General features: G+C 40.4%; 1 protein-coding gene across 12 annotated transcripts in view; it reads right to left on the bottom strand.

The window, feature by feature from the left end:
- Positions 1-17,407, bottom strand: part of KCNIP4 (potassium voltage-gated channel interacting protein 4) — a 274,262-nt gene that overhangs the window by 52,973 nt on the left and 203,882 nt on the right. Inside the window, exon 1 of one of the 12 annotated variants that reach the window (XM_054172365.1) lies at positions 6,557-7,013. The exons of 10 other annotated variants lie outside the window; for them this stretch is intronic. In XM_054172365.1, coding sequence (XP_054028340.1) covers positions 6,557-6,668 — 112 coding nt within the window. In that variant the 5' untranslated portion in view covers positions 6,669-7,013. Of the gene's footprint in view, positions 1-6,556; positions 7,014-17,407 lie in introns of those variants that run through there. One more of the 12 variants, XM_009910449.2, reaches the window with a different exon arrangement.

The raw sequence follows: 17,407 nt of genomic DNA, 5'->3' as shown, positions 1-17,407 counted from the left end.
TACCTAAACAGCCTCTACCTTTGTGCTGATTGCTGTATTTGGAGTGTGCTATTTTGTGCACAATATTCTGCTGAGGGAATGAAGTGATGCACACACATAACCTCTGTTACTTGGGTAACCTCTGTCTACAGTACAAAGCATTGGACTCGTTCATCTGAGAATAGCAAGTAGAAAAGTTCCAGTTTTCTGCTGTGCTTGAGGATCAGGGACTGAATCCAGTCCCAAAATTATTATTGCAAGTTAATTGATTGGAATCTATTTAATGACTGCACTAATGAGGATGAAAAATTGCCAGGAGGGAGACAGAACTGGAAACAAATTGAATTTTTTTCCCCATCAATGTAAATCATCTTCCTCCTGATTGAAACATAATAAAGAAATATTTCTTTTCAGTGCATTGTTATTGAAGTACAACAAGAAAAAACAGGCTGCCCAGTGGGGTTGTGGAGTCTCCCTCTCCCCTAATTTCACTCTCTCACTGCAGTTTTACCTGCAAAATGAGGAAACCACGTTTGGGAGCATCATGAAACAGTCACTGAGTTGTTGCACTGCATTTTGGTCTAATTTCAGTGAAATCTGATAAATATCCCTCCTCCTAACTTTCAAAAGCCCTGCTCTCTGCACGATTATTTGTTTTGACATAACTCATCCTTTCTTAAGTGATTTCTGGAAGGCTGAAAATGGAGATGAAATATGGGCTAGTTACTAGGTAGGCACATTCAAGGTTTGTTCATCTATATGCACATCCAAAATAAAATCAGGCAAATGGAATTATGAGATCCATCCATCTACTGACAAGCAATCAGTAACTAACCAATCTGCACGAGAGCCTTCAATCTGAATACAGAAATACAGACTACTCCTCAGTAACATATTTTCATAAATAAATAAGCAATTGCTCAGTAATGGCAATTCATTTTTTCTAGTGCTCAAAGTGACATAGATGCATCTATGTTAGACCTTCCTTTTAACAGTTGTTCCCTTGGCATACCTGCCCATTAAAAGTTAGCGGTGAAATTTGGTACCACAAAGTCCTAATCCAAGATTTTTTTCCCCCCTCTTTAACAAATGCACATGCAGGGACTCAATCTGTTCCCAGGGTACTTCCAAAAGTTCATAGCCTACAGACCTTGGAAGGATATATTACATTTCTATAAATAGAACAGTCTGAATTGTGCTTCCTTGTACTGCTACAGCCACACGTAGCAGCTACACAGCATGAAGTGTTCAGATAGAGACTACAGAACCAGCTTTACGGCTGCTTTGGCCAATGTCTTCAAAAGTAACACCTCAAAAAGTTTATTATGAGCTAAAATGAATACTAGATAATGAAATCACAGTCTTTAAATAATGTTATTATGCTTGCATTAATACATGGAGGAGATTCAACTGCTTTGTAGCTTTTGATGTTATGCAAGCCTGCATGTAATCAGATACAGAAATCCCTCCAAAATTCACTGAACATCTCCAACATCTCATTAATATCAAAGGTCAAAGAATTCTGTTCCAAACCTGTGTCAAACATGGAACAAATAATTGAAGAAGAGTTCAAAGGTGACTACATTATTTCTACAGTGCACTATTATTTTTTCCACTCAGACATTCCCTCATTGTGCATATTTAATCTTCTTCTGTAAAGCCACTTTGGGCAGTAACTATTTATGTCTTTGCACATATCATATTCTAACAGTAAAGCCTTCTAGATTCTCATCCCTCAAGTACATTAGTGATTAGGCAATGCTTTTCTCTCCTCACCTACACACAGCTGACCAAGTTTAGTTATTTTTTCAGAAGAGAACTTTGTCATACTGAATCTCTGTCATCTCTAAATGAATTATGTTTCATGAAGCTACATTTTAAAGGCAGCCTCAACTTTGAAGCACTGGCAGAGTGCAGAGGGGAAGTGCTCAAGCAGGGTGCTCTGCAGGAAGCTCCCAGTATCCATGCTCTGGGGTGCCCACTGATTAGATGCAACCTTTACTACAGGTATCAGAAATACCCTACCTACCTTTCTTTTGAGTATTTTTATCTCTGTTCTGGGAGAAAGTGCCTCATTCTCTTTCAAAAGAGATGTGATTTTGGTCAGCAATGTCTGCTATGATTCAATACTGGATGTTTTCTGTGTGATCTTTCTTTCATCTTCTTATTTCCTGTGTTGATAAAGAATTCATTTGCTTTAGTATTCTGTAATAGTCAGATGGAGAGCCAGCCATGGTCCATACATGTAGGGCATCCTGATAAAAATCTAGTACTCTGCTTTCCCTCTCTAAGTGCTAATTCAAATATATGTTACACCTATTGCTTCCCAAATCTGTTTGCACTCACCAGGTATTCAGAATGTACTTGAACAATGACAGCTCCTGAGAAAGGGCCATCTGATCCAGTATGGAGGCAGAGTGGTAAAACCCCAGACATCTTTGGGTGAATGATGGGTGATGATAAACACTCAATGTGTCTTGGAAGAGAGTTCCAATGATACTCCAAAGTAACTACATCTTTGCAAAGAAGACTAGAGGGAGAATCTGCCCTACCTGCTTGCAAGCAGTCAATCCCTCAGGCTAAAATGACCATCACTAAGAATGTTTTCTTGAAAAAAAATAAAATAAAATCAAGACTAGGAAGCTAAAAGCCCAAGTGAAGGATCCAGTGATTGAGGGGAAAGGTTCTCACAGAGCAGTGTGGCACTGGGCTATCAGCAGACATGAACAGAATTTTTTGAGGCAGGTAATACTGACTTTGAAGAAAATAGTTCCTTCAATCCTACAAGCCTCTCTGGAGAAATATAAAAGACAAATAGGGACTGGACAATTCTGAGCAGCTTCTGATAGCAGATCCTAATCAGGTGTTATAAGCAGCTGCTGAGAAAAGACAAGGAGACATGCACTGATGGGTGATATCTTGCTGCTTATTGTGGAGCTGTGCTATATTGCATTTCATTTGGCTGAGAGAGGTGATACAGGAGAGAGAGCACCAAGCTGGACCTGCAGCACAGCCACCAGAGCACAGGTAGAACATCCAAATTTGGATAATTTTCATCAGCCCTATTGTGGCAAGGAGAAAACTCCCTTGCTTTTTGGGGTTCTTTGTCTTAGAAAAGCAGGAAGCAATAAAGAACTTGCCAGCAGCATGCCTTTCCCTGTCATTTCCTAAGTGGGAGACATACTGCACTTGAGGCAGTACTTTAAACCTTACTGGCTTTGCTAAGCTGTAAGGGTAACTAACAACACGTTAACAAAGATGGTTGCAGACAGACCTAACCTTGTCCTCTCTGTGCTTAAGTATCTAAGCTACCAAAAAAGGCCACATTTTAGCATGTTAGTGTGACAGAAGAAATCAGCTCAAATGCACTGACATGACTTCTTGCCAGGAAGTGGCTTCTGACTTTCCACAGAACAGATAAGATGCATAACTACCTCTAAAGGAAATAGCCCCCTTTCCAAATACCAAATTCTAACTAAAGCAATAAATTATTTATTCTCAAGGCTGACTTTACAGTAAAATATGTTTATCGACAACCATAAGTGAACTGCTTTTTGCTTTGCATCACAGTAAGAGAAACTAAGGGTCAAATATTGAAAGCTATGTAAGGAAGAGTGGTTCCTACTCGTGGGACACACATCTATCAAACATGACATTTATATCTGAGTAAGCATTTGAAAGAAAAGAACAGGTTCTGAAATTTGTGAGAAATTTGGGGAAGGAAAAGAAGAGCAATAGCAGGGTCTAGAAGGGATTCTAACACTGGTTGATTCACTCACCAGCAAAAAGAAAAACAATTCTGCATGAGGTGGTGTACATCAGTGCGTGATGGAGGAAAAGACACAAAGTTTGTCCTTTCAAAGACTTTGATTTATGCAGTATCCTGATGTTTATAAAGTCACTCACACATATTTGCATAATGTTACCATTTGACATGTTCTGGACACACAAATCAAAGTATACTTGCCAGTCTCTCCCCTCCAGACTTCTGGTGGATGAATTCGCTCTAATCCACTTGGTACTGCTACTTTACTGCTTCAGCTCTGATCGAACGCCTCTCCTTCCCTTCCAGCTGAGTAACAAAACAAAAGCTTTGGAGAGGAGCTGCCTAGCAGCAAAAGTTTCAGAGAAGGAAACTGGAGGGAAGATATTGATCAGCATCAAACTGCTTTCAAAGTAATGGAAGAAATGAGAAAGGTTTTTTTTCTCTTCTGCTAAAAGTGGTATTGATTCAATTCTGCCCTTATAACTGAAGCCAGTGAAGCCAGCTGTCTCCTTATTCTGGCCTTTCTTTCCTGCACATTGGAAAGTAGAGGATGGACAGAGCAGAATTACATAGAATAACATAGTTCCTAGTCTGGGACATGTGATCAGATCAGATTCCCTGTCCATGATGCTTTTGTGGACTGCTTCAGTTCCGCTCCCATTTCTGCTGCTGAGTCTGAGTGTGGGCTTAGACAAGCTGCTCCGCTGGTAGAAACTGCCATAACACATCAACACAAGCTCACTGAAATCAGTGGAGTTGTAACAAGTTTGCAGCCAAGCATTTGTCATTTAGCTGTATTCTCTGTCCTGTATAGGCACATATTGGCACAAAAGCACTGGCAGGAATGGATTTGTTTCAGGGCTCATGCCCTTCCTCCACAAGGTAGAGGGTAAGGGCTCATTGCTCATTCTAATTTCAGGATCAACACTGGGCATTCAGATACAGTCCTCTCTATATTAACAGAAAATTTGCCCTTGCATTCAGAAAAGAAGAAAACCAAACCACTAGCTCTGGATACCGTAAAAAATATTCTTTCATCACTGGGGGCAGATTTCTTGTGTAACAGTGACAGCAGTACCCAAACATGGAAGAGATAAATAGCACAGATGAACCTAAAGGTAAGTGGAAATCCCCCAAAGCCACTGGAGCCAGTAACCTTACAGGTGTTAGAAATATACACACTACTATACTTCATACTGTTTAACCTCTTTCCATTTAGAGATCAGTTTGTTGTTGCTAGGTACTTTTGAGTGAAGTTATTGCATTAGCATTTTAGGAAATGCCAGGCAATAATGGGTGCTTCAGAACAAAAAGTTACACTTCAATGGATACATCATCTTGAACTTATTATTTGTATTTAAATCAGTATAATTTCTACAAGGGGATTTATTGTTTTTTCAAAATGTGATTTAATACAGTTGAAATTACATGAAGCATTTTCCCTCAGACTTAATGGCAGTATCACACTGTGAGAAATCAAGAAAGGGATGTAACTGTAGGTCTGCTAAAAAAAAAACAATACTGCATTTTAATGCTTTCCCCCTCCAGTTTGTTACCATGTGTTGTAACACTGAAGCTAAAACATATCCAGTAAGAGTACTTTTCAGATGCTAAAAATGCTACACATCCAGAGCATAAAAAAAATCCCAGTGAGCACTGCTAGGAGAGGAAAACAAATTCATTTGTTTGGAATTCAAAAAGTACTCTTCTAATTCCACAGCCAAGGCATTACATAGTAACACAGCAGATAGGATGCATTCTTACCACATACAGTTTTAAGGCTGATTTATTTCAGTGGTTCAGTAGCTGTAAAAGTGCTGTGTTAAACATTTCACATTTTATCAGCTGGACAATTTTAGGAGGTGATGATGTGAATCTACACCCATCAAAGATCCTATTCCACGAAGAAAAGTTAATCTTTCAGAAAACTAGAGCTCTCTCCCTGGCTGCGTGATTCTGACTCAAGGCAAAAAAGGCTAGTTCGGGGTACACATGTATGAACACACTGACAAAAGCAGTATTTTTTGAGCAAGGGCTTCAGTGAGTGAATAGCTTTTGTTTTCTACAGCAGTCCGCAGCAAAAGAGCTCATTAATATCTGACCTGTAACAGCCTGCTTCTATGAAATGGGGAAAAAAGCCCTCACTTTGCATAGAAATAAAAATTCTATGAAAATTAACAAGTCCTCTCTGAGAGTAATCAAAACAGTACGACCCATATAGTGGAGAGCAAGCAAACAGGAATTCAAAACCATACACTCATTATAGATCTTTTAAATACCCACATTTAATGCTGGCATCTCTGCCTTTTCTTTTTTGAGAGGTGTCAAGCAAGCTCGATCCTAAAGCTTATCCTGCAATAACAGTGGTTTGCATTTATCTGTGAAATGGATTCTTAACACACAAGTACTGATACAGAACAAAACTCCAATTGCATCATAAATCAGAAGTGCAAAGGATGTTATAAAGGTGAACTGAACTCAGATCCACGGAATCTGTCAACTTCTGTAGCAGTGAGCAGCTCGCAAAGGCAACCGACACAGGCATTATGTTCCCTGCTTTCAGTCTTCCTAATAAACATCCACTCGGGGACACTTGGCAATTCGTCACCAAATACAAACCTTACACTAGCATCTACTTCTGTTTTACACTAGCAAAGTAAACCCTGCAGTAGCAAACCAGGCTTTTCTTAGTTTGAATGGTTTTTTAACTTCGCCAGACTTTTCATTTCACAGCTTTTATACCTGATGCTCTCTACGTCCAGATCAGACACCACACCTACAAACAGCACAAACTGCGAGTGATCACTTTACCTTCTGAAAAATCAATCAGTCCCAGCAAATGAAGCAGCTTCAGAGATGCAAATATAATCACAACAATACCCACTGTCTGCAGTCCCTCTGACTCCCACTCGAGAGTCAACATTCTTCCAACAGGTAAATCATTCCAGTCTTCACACCAGTTCTCAATCAGAGGGAAATTAGAGGATTTTACCAGGAGTTTGCTTTGAAGAAAGTTGCAGTGGAGTGAAGCAGCACTGTGCTGAGCTGTGGCAATTCACCAGCCACTCCAGCTGAGACAAAATATCAGATAAAGCCCTGCATCTCATGCTTCTCTAAGCATTTGATTTCCTCAGTAGCGAGTCCTCTTAGAAGGCTGAGGTGGACCAGGAACCCCTGGGTATGACATTGTATCCAGCAAGCAGCCTTACTTCAGAGCTGCTGGAGGAACATCTGTGTCAGAGCTGGAGACTTGGCTGTGTCAGAGCTAAGAAGAAATGCTCCCTGGAAACTTGCACTAGGGAGCATGCTGCTATCAGCACTCTGCACTCCGGTGCCTCCAGCCCCAGGCTTTGTGATTCTCCCCCAGCTTCACAGCCCTTCCCCAGCTTCTCTGAGCACAATTTTGTGAAGTTTGACAAACGACAGTTTGCAAATGACAGAGAGCAGTTTTCAGGTGTGCTAAATGCTGCATGTCAGAAAACTGCTGCCCTCTGCATTAGAAGTAATAACGTTCAGAGAAACACTGCCCGCTTCTCTTCCTAAGCATCACCAGAATCTAATTAGAATCTTCAGTGGAAATGAGAATGGCAATTAAAGAAATACACATCAGCATGGCCAGTGCCTCCAGCTAGCAAAACACAGTGCTGTCAAGGAGACATGCACTGCCCAAACCCCTGTTCTGTAGCCAGGAATATATTATTTATTGATTGAGGAAAAAAAAAACCCACAGCCACCCCCCACAGTGCTTTTTCTGTCCAAGGACATGAACCTAGAGGTGCTGAACCCCAAACTCTGATATATAGGAAGAGGAATTAGGCATTTTCCACAGCTCCTGGGAAGACCTGCCCAGGCTATGCAGCAGGGGAAAAAGAGAAGAGGTTTATGATCCCGGCTGATTTACTGGATAGTCTGTATGAAACTAATTGTCCTGTGTTTATTAATGTGATTATCAAGAGGATATCCAGCGTGACAAACAGGCTCTGAAGACTATTTGTGCAGTGCATGCACAAATATTATAAGGTTAAAACTATGTATTATAAAGTTAAGCTTAAATACTTATTCATGTGTCCATCCCAATAATTTAACTAAATCCTGTCCACTGGTATACAAGGCACTAGGGCAACACGAAGGGAAGTCTCAGCTAAAATAATTTGAGACACCATTACTACTGAAAAAATACATATGAGCTAACAAGTCTCATAAATTGTGCCCAGCATTAAGCACTCATCTCAGGTTTGTTGACATTAGAAATAACTTCTACTAACTTTTGAGACGCTCAGAAGCTTTTATTTTTGTTCAGAACCCCATTATCATTTCGAATCAGCACAATAAATTGTAATGTTAATTATCTGGTGTGCATGGACTATCGGGTAGAGAAAGAAAACTATAATCTCCAATTTGCTATCAGCTGTTTTGTTTTGTTTTCTTGGAAGGCTGTTTCTGTTAAACTGCAGTAACTACTCAGAGTCCCAGGCTTTTCTGTCCAGGCAGGACTCTCCAATCTGCATGCTTTGGAGCATTCAAAAAATCAGGTGTGTACAAGCAGCAGCAAATGCTCGTTACACATAGGATGCTATGAATGGAATCATTAATGAATAAACTGCTTGGAAATCCTACAAATAGCTAACTAATATTTCTGTGATTACAGTATTATGGTATAAACTTTCCCTGTAATTTGATCTGGTTATGCATTCCTTCTGAAGTTATCTGATATTATCATACTTGTTTTATATACACGGGTAACCAAGTTTAATTCCACTAAACCCTGAGTGCTTAACTATAACAGCACAGTAAAATTAAGTGATGGGGATTTTGTTTTTCCTTGCTTTAGTCTTAATAAAGAAATACTTAAATTCAAGATTTCACCATAATTTATAAACCCTCCCTCTTTTCAATTTCTTATGACTTAGTGCATGAGAGTAATACAGTAGTAGCCTACCTGATCCCAAATGCATTGAAGTGTCTTATAGTTTTTTCCCCACTATATTTTTAACATCTGCTTGTAAAAAGTTTTCTCAGGCTTTTCTCAGAAAGAAATCTCTTCATACTTGTAATGATTCTCTTCTATATAGACATTATGGATTTGCTGTTGTCTAATGCAGAATGGGGCTGATCAAAGTTGAACAGCTTTCAAGGCAAGGATCTATTATTATTCATTAATTGACTTGAATTACACTGCTTTCCTAAGTGACGAAATCTGCCCAGTGTTGTAACTAATCTATAAGGGGAGGAAAAAAAAAGGTCTTAATTGGCTAGCAGTAATAGTTCATTAGACTCTATTTGATAGTTTCCCCCACCGTGGCTGAAAACGGAAACTGCTGACGAGTTAGAAATAGAAAGAAATTTTGGAAGTATTAATTAGCTGTCCTTCTTTTTGTACTCTCTTTTCCAGAGGGAAATGTCTGTCAGCCAAAAGAGAAATTGTCAAACACAGAAAGGGTACCTATGTACAGGTCAGACGAACTGCTCATCTTCAGCTTCTTGCTCACGCCAGATCTGAGCTTATTAGGAAAGTCATCTAACAGAGAGTGAAATTCATCCTCCTCCTCCTCCTAGTCAGCCAGTAAGAAATCTCTTCATAAGCAATAATCTACAGTTTTCTACACAGAGAAGTTTCTGTCTTAGACCTGCAGAAGAAAACCATGTCCACTAAAAAGCATTTGGAGAATCAGAACTAATTTACACATATCCTGCAGATCATTATTCTCAGGAATATTATATCTTATTTTTAACTCAACCCCTCCTGCACAGGCTGCTATAGCTAATCACAGAGCACTCAGTTCTTATTAAATGCTTAGAAAAATGAAGAGACTGATGCATGGAATTACTTTGGTCATTACATCAGTGCCGGCAACTATTGAAGACCACAGCACTGCACTAGCAGATTACTAATCCAAAACTGCAGGGAAATTTTGCTTGAAGAGTTAGGTAGAGTGTAATTACCCAAGATTAAACTTGTCAGGCTTCTCATATAATCTTTAATATTTACAGTAAGTGCTCTCAATCTGTAATTACTGTAAGTGAATATAGGCTAAGACAGAAAGAGGAAAATAAATCAACACCTGTACAGGCAAGATAAGATTCACTGCTAACATTTGCAATCAAGGGAGAAAACATAACTGAGCTTCTGAAGGTTTGGTCTCAGAAGTAAATTACACTAAAATACTATTGTAGGTCTAGCTGTATAATGCTGGAAAGTTGATTTCCTTATTTCAGTTTGCTGGTTCTGAGCATGGTGTGGGATTTCATTACCTTTTTTTCCCCTCTTCATTTTCACCTTCTGACTCTCACTTGCTCCTAAGAAGCTTTTGTTCCTGCTTTGATCTAAATCAAAGGACAGCTGGCAATACTGATCTGAAAACAAGAATTTAAAAGAATCCCACAAGACAACCATTACCAACACCCCCCCATGCCATAACAGCTACAGGTGGATTCATTTGTCTATAAAATTAATTGTTATATCATGCTAGACAATTATGCTGGAAATAGCTATGTGCAAGTGGGTTGTAAATTAAATGGCGTGGCCATGGGACAGACAGTAGCATTTTAATTTATTAAGCTTTAGCAAAACATTACAAAGAGGCTATTGCTTTCCTAAACAAGGTTAAATTACAGTAGTAATAGTAACTAATCAAATTCTGCTTTGCTTTACTGCAAAGCCCACTGGCTGGTTTGAGAAATGAAATTATCTCTTATGTGACTAGGTCTCCAGCCTACAGATCTGTTTTTCTTCTTGTATTAAATTACACTTGATCTCCCAGCAGCAGGATTTGCCACTCTCAAGCTTGCAAGCATAAATGTAGGTCTGTATAGGAGACAGGCAGTATGATGGAAATTCTGGGGACCAGTCAAACCCAACTACTTTGTTAGCTGTAGTACAGCTGTGATATCTTAACCAAACCAACAGAGAATCACCAGTAAAAGTAAACTTGGTCCCAAAAAAGCTTGCTGAAGCTTGGCTCTAAAATTAATTGATTGATGTTTCTCTGGCTATTGAACTACTTTGAATGGGAGTTCAAAGAGAATTTTTAAGAAAGCTGAAGCCCAAGGCATGCCTCACCTGTACAGCTCGAATTCCCACCCCTTCTGCTGAAGTATTGTCTGTGTGAATCTTTGACCTCCCTTCCTCTGACTGCACATCAGACACACTTCTCCTGCTTATCACAAACCACCTTTTTTCCTGTACCATCATCCTCCTCTTCAGTCTTTTCACATTTGGAAAGAGCACAGTAACAGCAGTGTCTGACCTGCCAGTTTGCTTCTTTCACTGTTACTGTCCTAATTATATATTGAAGCAGTAAGACACCATTATCGATTATTTTATTCATGCAAACAAGAAACTCCTGGGAGGGCTAGAGAACAAGCTGGCAGAAATGAAAGGACAGAATACTCCATATTCAGTCTTTTTCTGCTGGCCAAATTATTAATATATCCACTGACACTTGTCCATACATCTAGGAAGCCCTGGTTCTATAGACTGTACAGTTCAATAACCTCAGATGAGCTGCTACAAGAAAGGGTCAGCTGTTTTCTGCTGTGATAAACAAGAAAACAAATGACTCACGTGTGCTAATAATAAAAGCTAACATTCTAGTAACTAAGAGGAATATTCACCATCTAAAGCCCTGAACCAACCATCCATCAATTTGAAATTCTCAACCTATCCTGTGCAACACTTCTCTTTAAAAGCTGCTGTGTCTGGCTTTGTGTAGCCAATGCAAGGTCTGCAACTAAAGGAGGGGGGAAAAAAGGATTAATAAACATGCTCATAAGAACTTGTGACACACCTGCCTTTCCCTGATATAAAATAACCCAAGTACATGAAATGTTCTATTCTCTCCTTAGTTTTCAGAAAAGTGAATAGAATAGAATTAACCAGGTTGGAAAAGCATTGTATTTTTCCATAGCAACAGGAAAGTATTATAAATGATGTCTGAAGTGGCTGACACATTAGTACATTTGCAGTACTAGTTAAAAGATGAGTGTATCGGACCTATAAAGATGAGGTGCAATAAATTAGCCCATATTGCATGGCTGCAGCACACTCAAGAAAAGTAACTAAAACCCCTCTGTAATCATGAACCTTCCCCTCAGGTGTATAGCACAGTATTTGGACTATATCTGTCTATGGAGAGAGACTGAGAGAGTTGGGGCTGTTCAGTCTGGAGAAGAGAAGGATCCAAGAAGACCTTCTTATGGCCTTCCAGTATCTTAAGGGGGCTACAGGAAAGCTGGTGAGGGACTTTTCAGGGTGTCAGGTAGTGATAGGACTGTGGAGAATGGAACAAAACTGGAAGAGGGTAGATTTGGGTTGGATGTTAGGAAGATGGTCCAGGCTGGGGAGTCTCCCTCCTTGGAGACATTCAAAAGCACGGACATGGTAAAGGACATTAAAATGTCTATCTGGACACACTGCTGGGCAACTAGTTCTAGGCAACCCTGCTTGAGCAGGGATGTGGGACCAGATGTTCTCCAGAAGTCACTCCCACCTCAACCATTCTACATTTCTGTGACTTACATCCCTCTCAATGACACTTTTTGAACATCCTTTCCTAGGTAGAAGATTTTTCAGGAGTTAAAGTTTTTCATATTGTAAAATTTGATTAATTCATATTGGCAATAATTTTAGAGGGAAATATGATTCCAAGTACACTTGAAAATAAACCTTTCAGGACCACATCTCTTCTTGTTTCTGGACACTGAAACAGTATTTTTCCAATGTAGGGCCTGAAATTCACCCAGTGAAAGGTTCACCACTGAGAAATGGCAGGAATGGCAACAAAGGACAATGAACAAGGTTACAGCAATATAAACGTATACAGTCCCTGCACTGAAAGGAAAAAGAACTTCCCCCCACTTAACCATTCAGAGCTTTCACTCTGCTGGTAAACTCAGAGGCTTCTAAAGCCTTCTAATTCCCCCATCAAAAACATGTTAGGCAGAGTACTAAGAGTTCAGGAAATGTAAAGGTTTTGTGAGCTAGATGCTTACTTTCCCAGGAGAATAAAAGCAATGGTGAAGGGGTTGGGAGTAACAGCATAACCTGATGTTTTTCAGCTCCTAATGCAGCTTTTTATTGGCTTGCAGCCCTATCCTGGTGTAGGAACCTACACTGATATTTGAGGATCCACACAACACAATGAAAAATTTTCTGCTCCGGCAACTCTGCTGCTCTGGCACTTGTGCAAAGCAACTGTATAAAACCAAGCTCTGAAGGGAGCAATAAGCTTACAATGCCTTATCACTAAGTAAGTAAAAGGAAGGTTATGGCTCTTCCCTGAGGAAGCATTAAATCGTCCAACTAAGAGCAGCATCACGAGGTTCTTGTAGCTGCTGAAATGAGGGAAGTAACAAAATACAGAAGCTTGCTATCTTGAGCATGCAACAAAACTTTAGACACCACTTTTGATTGTCTTAGGCTACTGCAGGGATCAAATCTTCACCTTCAGCAGCTTTGCAGGGTTTACCACAGCCTCTCTACTCTCTGGGCTTACAGCTTAGATAAAGCAGATATTCCATTATGCACATGTGGTTTGTGGTCATGAGAGATGTTTCCATGTGCCTCTTGACATGCATAACGCCATACCCAAATTCTGTACGTGAGATACTTGCACATTTTCCTCCTATCAAACCAACATGATTCTGAGCTGGCTGGACTTTTACGCCACTTTAAAGCCATCTTCAGCCATTTCTAAGACTATTTTTGCTGCCATTAATACCTCAGGAATCATTTCCACCCAGGCTATGAATTTTAATTGCTCTGATCTTCTCAGCAGCCATTTCCCTAGCTTTCCAATCATGCTGCTCTTTTCTGAACTCACTTTAATTAGGCAGAACATTTATATGGAGAAAAAAAAACAACAACCAAAACCTCACAACAAACAGCTTAGTTTTTGGGTAGAGTTCAAATAGTCACAAGCAAGATTGTATGATGAGACTGCCAGCCATAGCCTAAGCATTTCACTAACATCCTCCTCTCATTAAAATAATATTGAATATTTAATAACAGTTTGTCTTGTTTATCCCTCAGAAGCAAATAAATTCTCCCCCCAGCATTAAATGTCCACATATGCCCTTAGCTATCAGGAACTTGTATTTCAGTTAAGGAATCCCAAGAGTGTGCCAAGACTTTAGCCCATTCCCTCGCTGCGACTGATGTGCGTTTTGGCAATGCTTGTTTTCAGACTTAAAGACCTTTCTTTGCTAATAGTGACAGTAACACATGCAGGCTTTCACTGAAGCAACTTTGTGCTACACCAGAGAATAATTAGTCTGTTCCAAGGCTGCCTGAACAGGTCTGACAGTTGGTTGCTGTCCCTAGCACGTTATCCCTCCTGCACTCGCTTTGCCGCTTGTCTGATGCTGTGTGAGGTCTCACAGATTGAGTCAGACCTCCCCACCACACACCCCAGAAAAAAAACAAATTTGACAAAACTACAAAAAAGCACAAAAGGAAATACTGGAGCCTTTGTCCTCAAAATACTTCACAGACATTGCTCATTTCACTTCTAGGTACTGATCTCATGGTTGTAGTCCAAGACAAGCAATGCTGTGAAGGTTCAGGAGGAGGAAAGAGCAGGCAAACAAGGGAACAAACCCTTGGTGGGGTAACCGACACAGCCAGCACAGAGGTACTGCAAGCCAAAGCCAAAATTCGCTGTCATACCAGATATACACAAGGCAAAGCAGTAGGCAAGCAACCACAGCAATCCTTACTGTGTGGGATTCAACAAGATACACACAGCCCATATGCTCACAAGAAAACACAGCTCTGTCCAATTTAGTCTTTTTTAAGAGGTGTTTTATGATTGATCTCAATTTATATTACTTAACATAAGCATACAGGGTGTGTTTACAGAACCAGTACTTCTGAAAGGTTTTCCTTACATCCTCTGCAGGCTGCAGGAATAAGTTGAGTTTAGATTATACAGTGTTCAGCCAGCTCTTGGTGAACTGAAGTTTAGTACATGTTGTTTCCTTACACATTCCACCACTGTCTAGCATACTAGGAAAGAGAGATGTGATACCTGCTCTGAGTCACAAGCTCACAGAGCACAGCCACGGCCTCACTCTCGCACTCCCTGACTGGCAGAAGGTTGTTTCCCTTCACTTTTAATTGTTTTGGGGGAAAGGGAATGCAGCTGCAGAAAAAGCCAAGCAATACTTGCTTGCTTATTTGTTGAACTCAGGCTCCCATTTAGCAGAGGGAGAAAATCTCTCATTCCCAAAGAAGTTTGTCAGTGGTATTAACCATAAAGCTGAAGGGGAAAAAAGATAAAGGCAGAAATAAATTATTTGACCAAATACAATAATTTCTCTGCATGCCAAACCCCAGTACATATTAGATTGTTTGGAAAGCCATTGTCTATGGCTCACTAAGTTTAAGAACCATGTAACTATTGCCTAAAAGCTTCATTTCCAAAAAGGAAAAAAAAATATCCAAGATATTCTCTCTTTCAAGGTACTGCTTTAACCAGGATGTCTCTGAGGAAGGTTAGGAGGAAAATGACAAGCTGACACAAGACTAAGGTGGTTTTATATTCTTTGGGAACTCACCTCAGCAAAAGGCAAGTCTACAAAAAGCATGAGACAAAACAAAGGGAAGGAATAGTCCCAGCTACTTCATCCTTCCTACATCTTCGAATGTCCAGTGAAAATAAAATGAACATACTCCAGGTGTGGAGGATGATGTCCAGCTTACTTTAGCATTTCTGAGCCTTCTGGTGGCTAAATCAGTGTGATCTGTGCCAACAGCAGTAAGTGTTTGATAGGAAGGGCAATTTTAGCCCACTTGTGAGGAGAGGCAGAGGATGGTGGTGGACACCCTCTGGTAGCCAGCTGCAGCCCTATCCACTGTAGTAAAGATTGGTTCAGCTAGCTGTGCAACACAGCTTTCCTGAAGCAAAAAGAAGCAGGCACCACTCTGCACCACAGGGAATAAATGTCCAATGCTTTAAGGGAATCTGCAACGTTTTGAAATACATCAAGAGCTGCTCTGCAAAGAATAGACCGAAAAAGGAATAGCTGCATGTTCTCTATGAAGCAATTGCTGGCCAGTGACCCCAGTGACTGGGTACAGTCTACTCTTTTTTAGTTCAAAACTGACTCACACATTGAGTGAGTCTAAGCTTTCACCTTGTATCATTACTTTAATTTTGTGCACTGACCCCATCAACTGCCCAGCAGTAAAAGAAATGTTGAAAATAATTTCTCAGCCAGAACCATGACCTGATGAACACAAAGATGCACAGCACTAAGAGAACAATCAATGCTAAGAAAAGCTTTTCAAGTTCATGTGCTGGTGGATTTGGGTTGGGGTTTTGGGGTTTTTTTTGGTGGCATTCTAAAAAGCCTTCCCTTCTGTCCAGTCCAGAACTCCTGGGTGAGTGGGATACACTGTCTGAGCCCACTGAGTGTTCAGTGTGACTCATCCACTCCAGGTAGCACCAGCTGCATGATGTGGGAACCTTCCCTTTAAACACCCAGTTCAACACTGGCAATCAGGGTGTCAGAAAGAGCTGTGATTCACTACCAATTACTTCCAAGGAAACTCAAAGTCCTTTGTATGCTGCCAGTATCTCTCTCAGTGGAGTGCAGGAGGCTTCCAATCCTCTGCATTCTCAATTCCGAGATCCTAGTGGCTGACCTCAGGACTCCCCTTGTATCTTTTGTCAGGGGCTCCAGCTAGAGCCGTTTGCCCAGCTGCAGGGTGAAGCACATTTTTCACACCTTGACCTGCCTAAACTGACCCAAGAGCCACTCCATGAACAATCTCTTGCCTGATTTGTTCAAAGGTCTGTTGCAGCTGAAGGCCCCATTAAAAATGGTTCTTTTTCTGAGTCACTCCATACTGAGGGCTCACAATTTAACCGTAGTCTGGGGTATGCATTCACCAGAAAACATGTCAGAGTATCTACCCCACCCCAGGAGCTCAGCTGCCTGTGCTCAAGGCCAGCTCCCAGGGAAGCAGGAGCTGCTGTAGGAGCTCCAAGTGGCCAAAAAGCTGTTTGAGAAAGAGCTGGCAGAATCACAATTTCACTTGAGAGCTGCATTTGCCTGGAGGCTGTTGCTCTTACTTCCAAGGCTACATTGCAGTCATAACTTAACAAACAAACAAACATCATCTACATCAGCAGAGTTTACACCTGGACTACTGATAAATTTATCAGGATGGTCAAGGAAAATACTTTCCACTTCAATGATATGCTTAAATGTACAAGTAAACATGCCATGATGTTTAAGAAGAGAGGTCTAAGGCTTATGAACTGACAACTATGCTTATAGGGTGAACACAAAACACTTGTGCATCACTGGCCATCTGTTTGTACACACTGCTGCAGACAGAAGCTCATATATTTTTCATTTTTGGAATGCTAGCCAATTGCAGAATAAAAAACAAAGAAGATTTATATTGTTATTGCACTGAAATATCTCAGGAACTTAGGTCCATGAAATATTGCACCACTTCCATCAATCTGACATCTTTTATCTGTTGTTTTCATTTTCCTTGAGAACTAAGAGCAGCCTTTCTCACACAGCTGTAATCATTCTAGCTGTGCCTCCAGCACAGTATAAAAAAAGGGGCTATCTACATCTGTTAAATCTCTTTATTTCCACCCTCAAGTTCCATACCAATTTATAATGAATAGCAAGTACCAATCT

Source organism: Dryobates pubescens, chromosome 23 (genome assembly GCF_014839835.1).
Source record: "Dryobates pubescens isolate bDryPub1 chromosome 23, bDryPub1.pri, whole genome shotgun sequence".
Classification (NCBI taxonomy): Eukaryota; Metazoa; Chordata; class Aves; order Piciformes; family Picidae; genus Dryobates; species Dryobates pubescens.
This window is presented reverse-complemented; position numbering and strand designations above follow the sequence as displayed.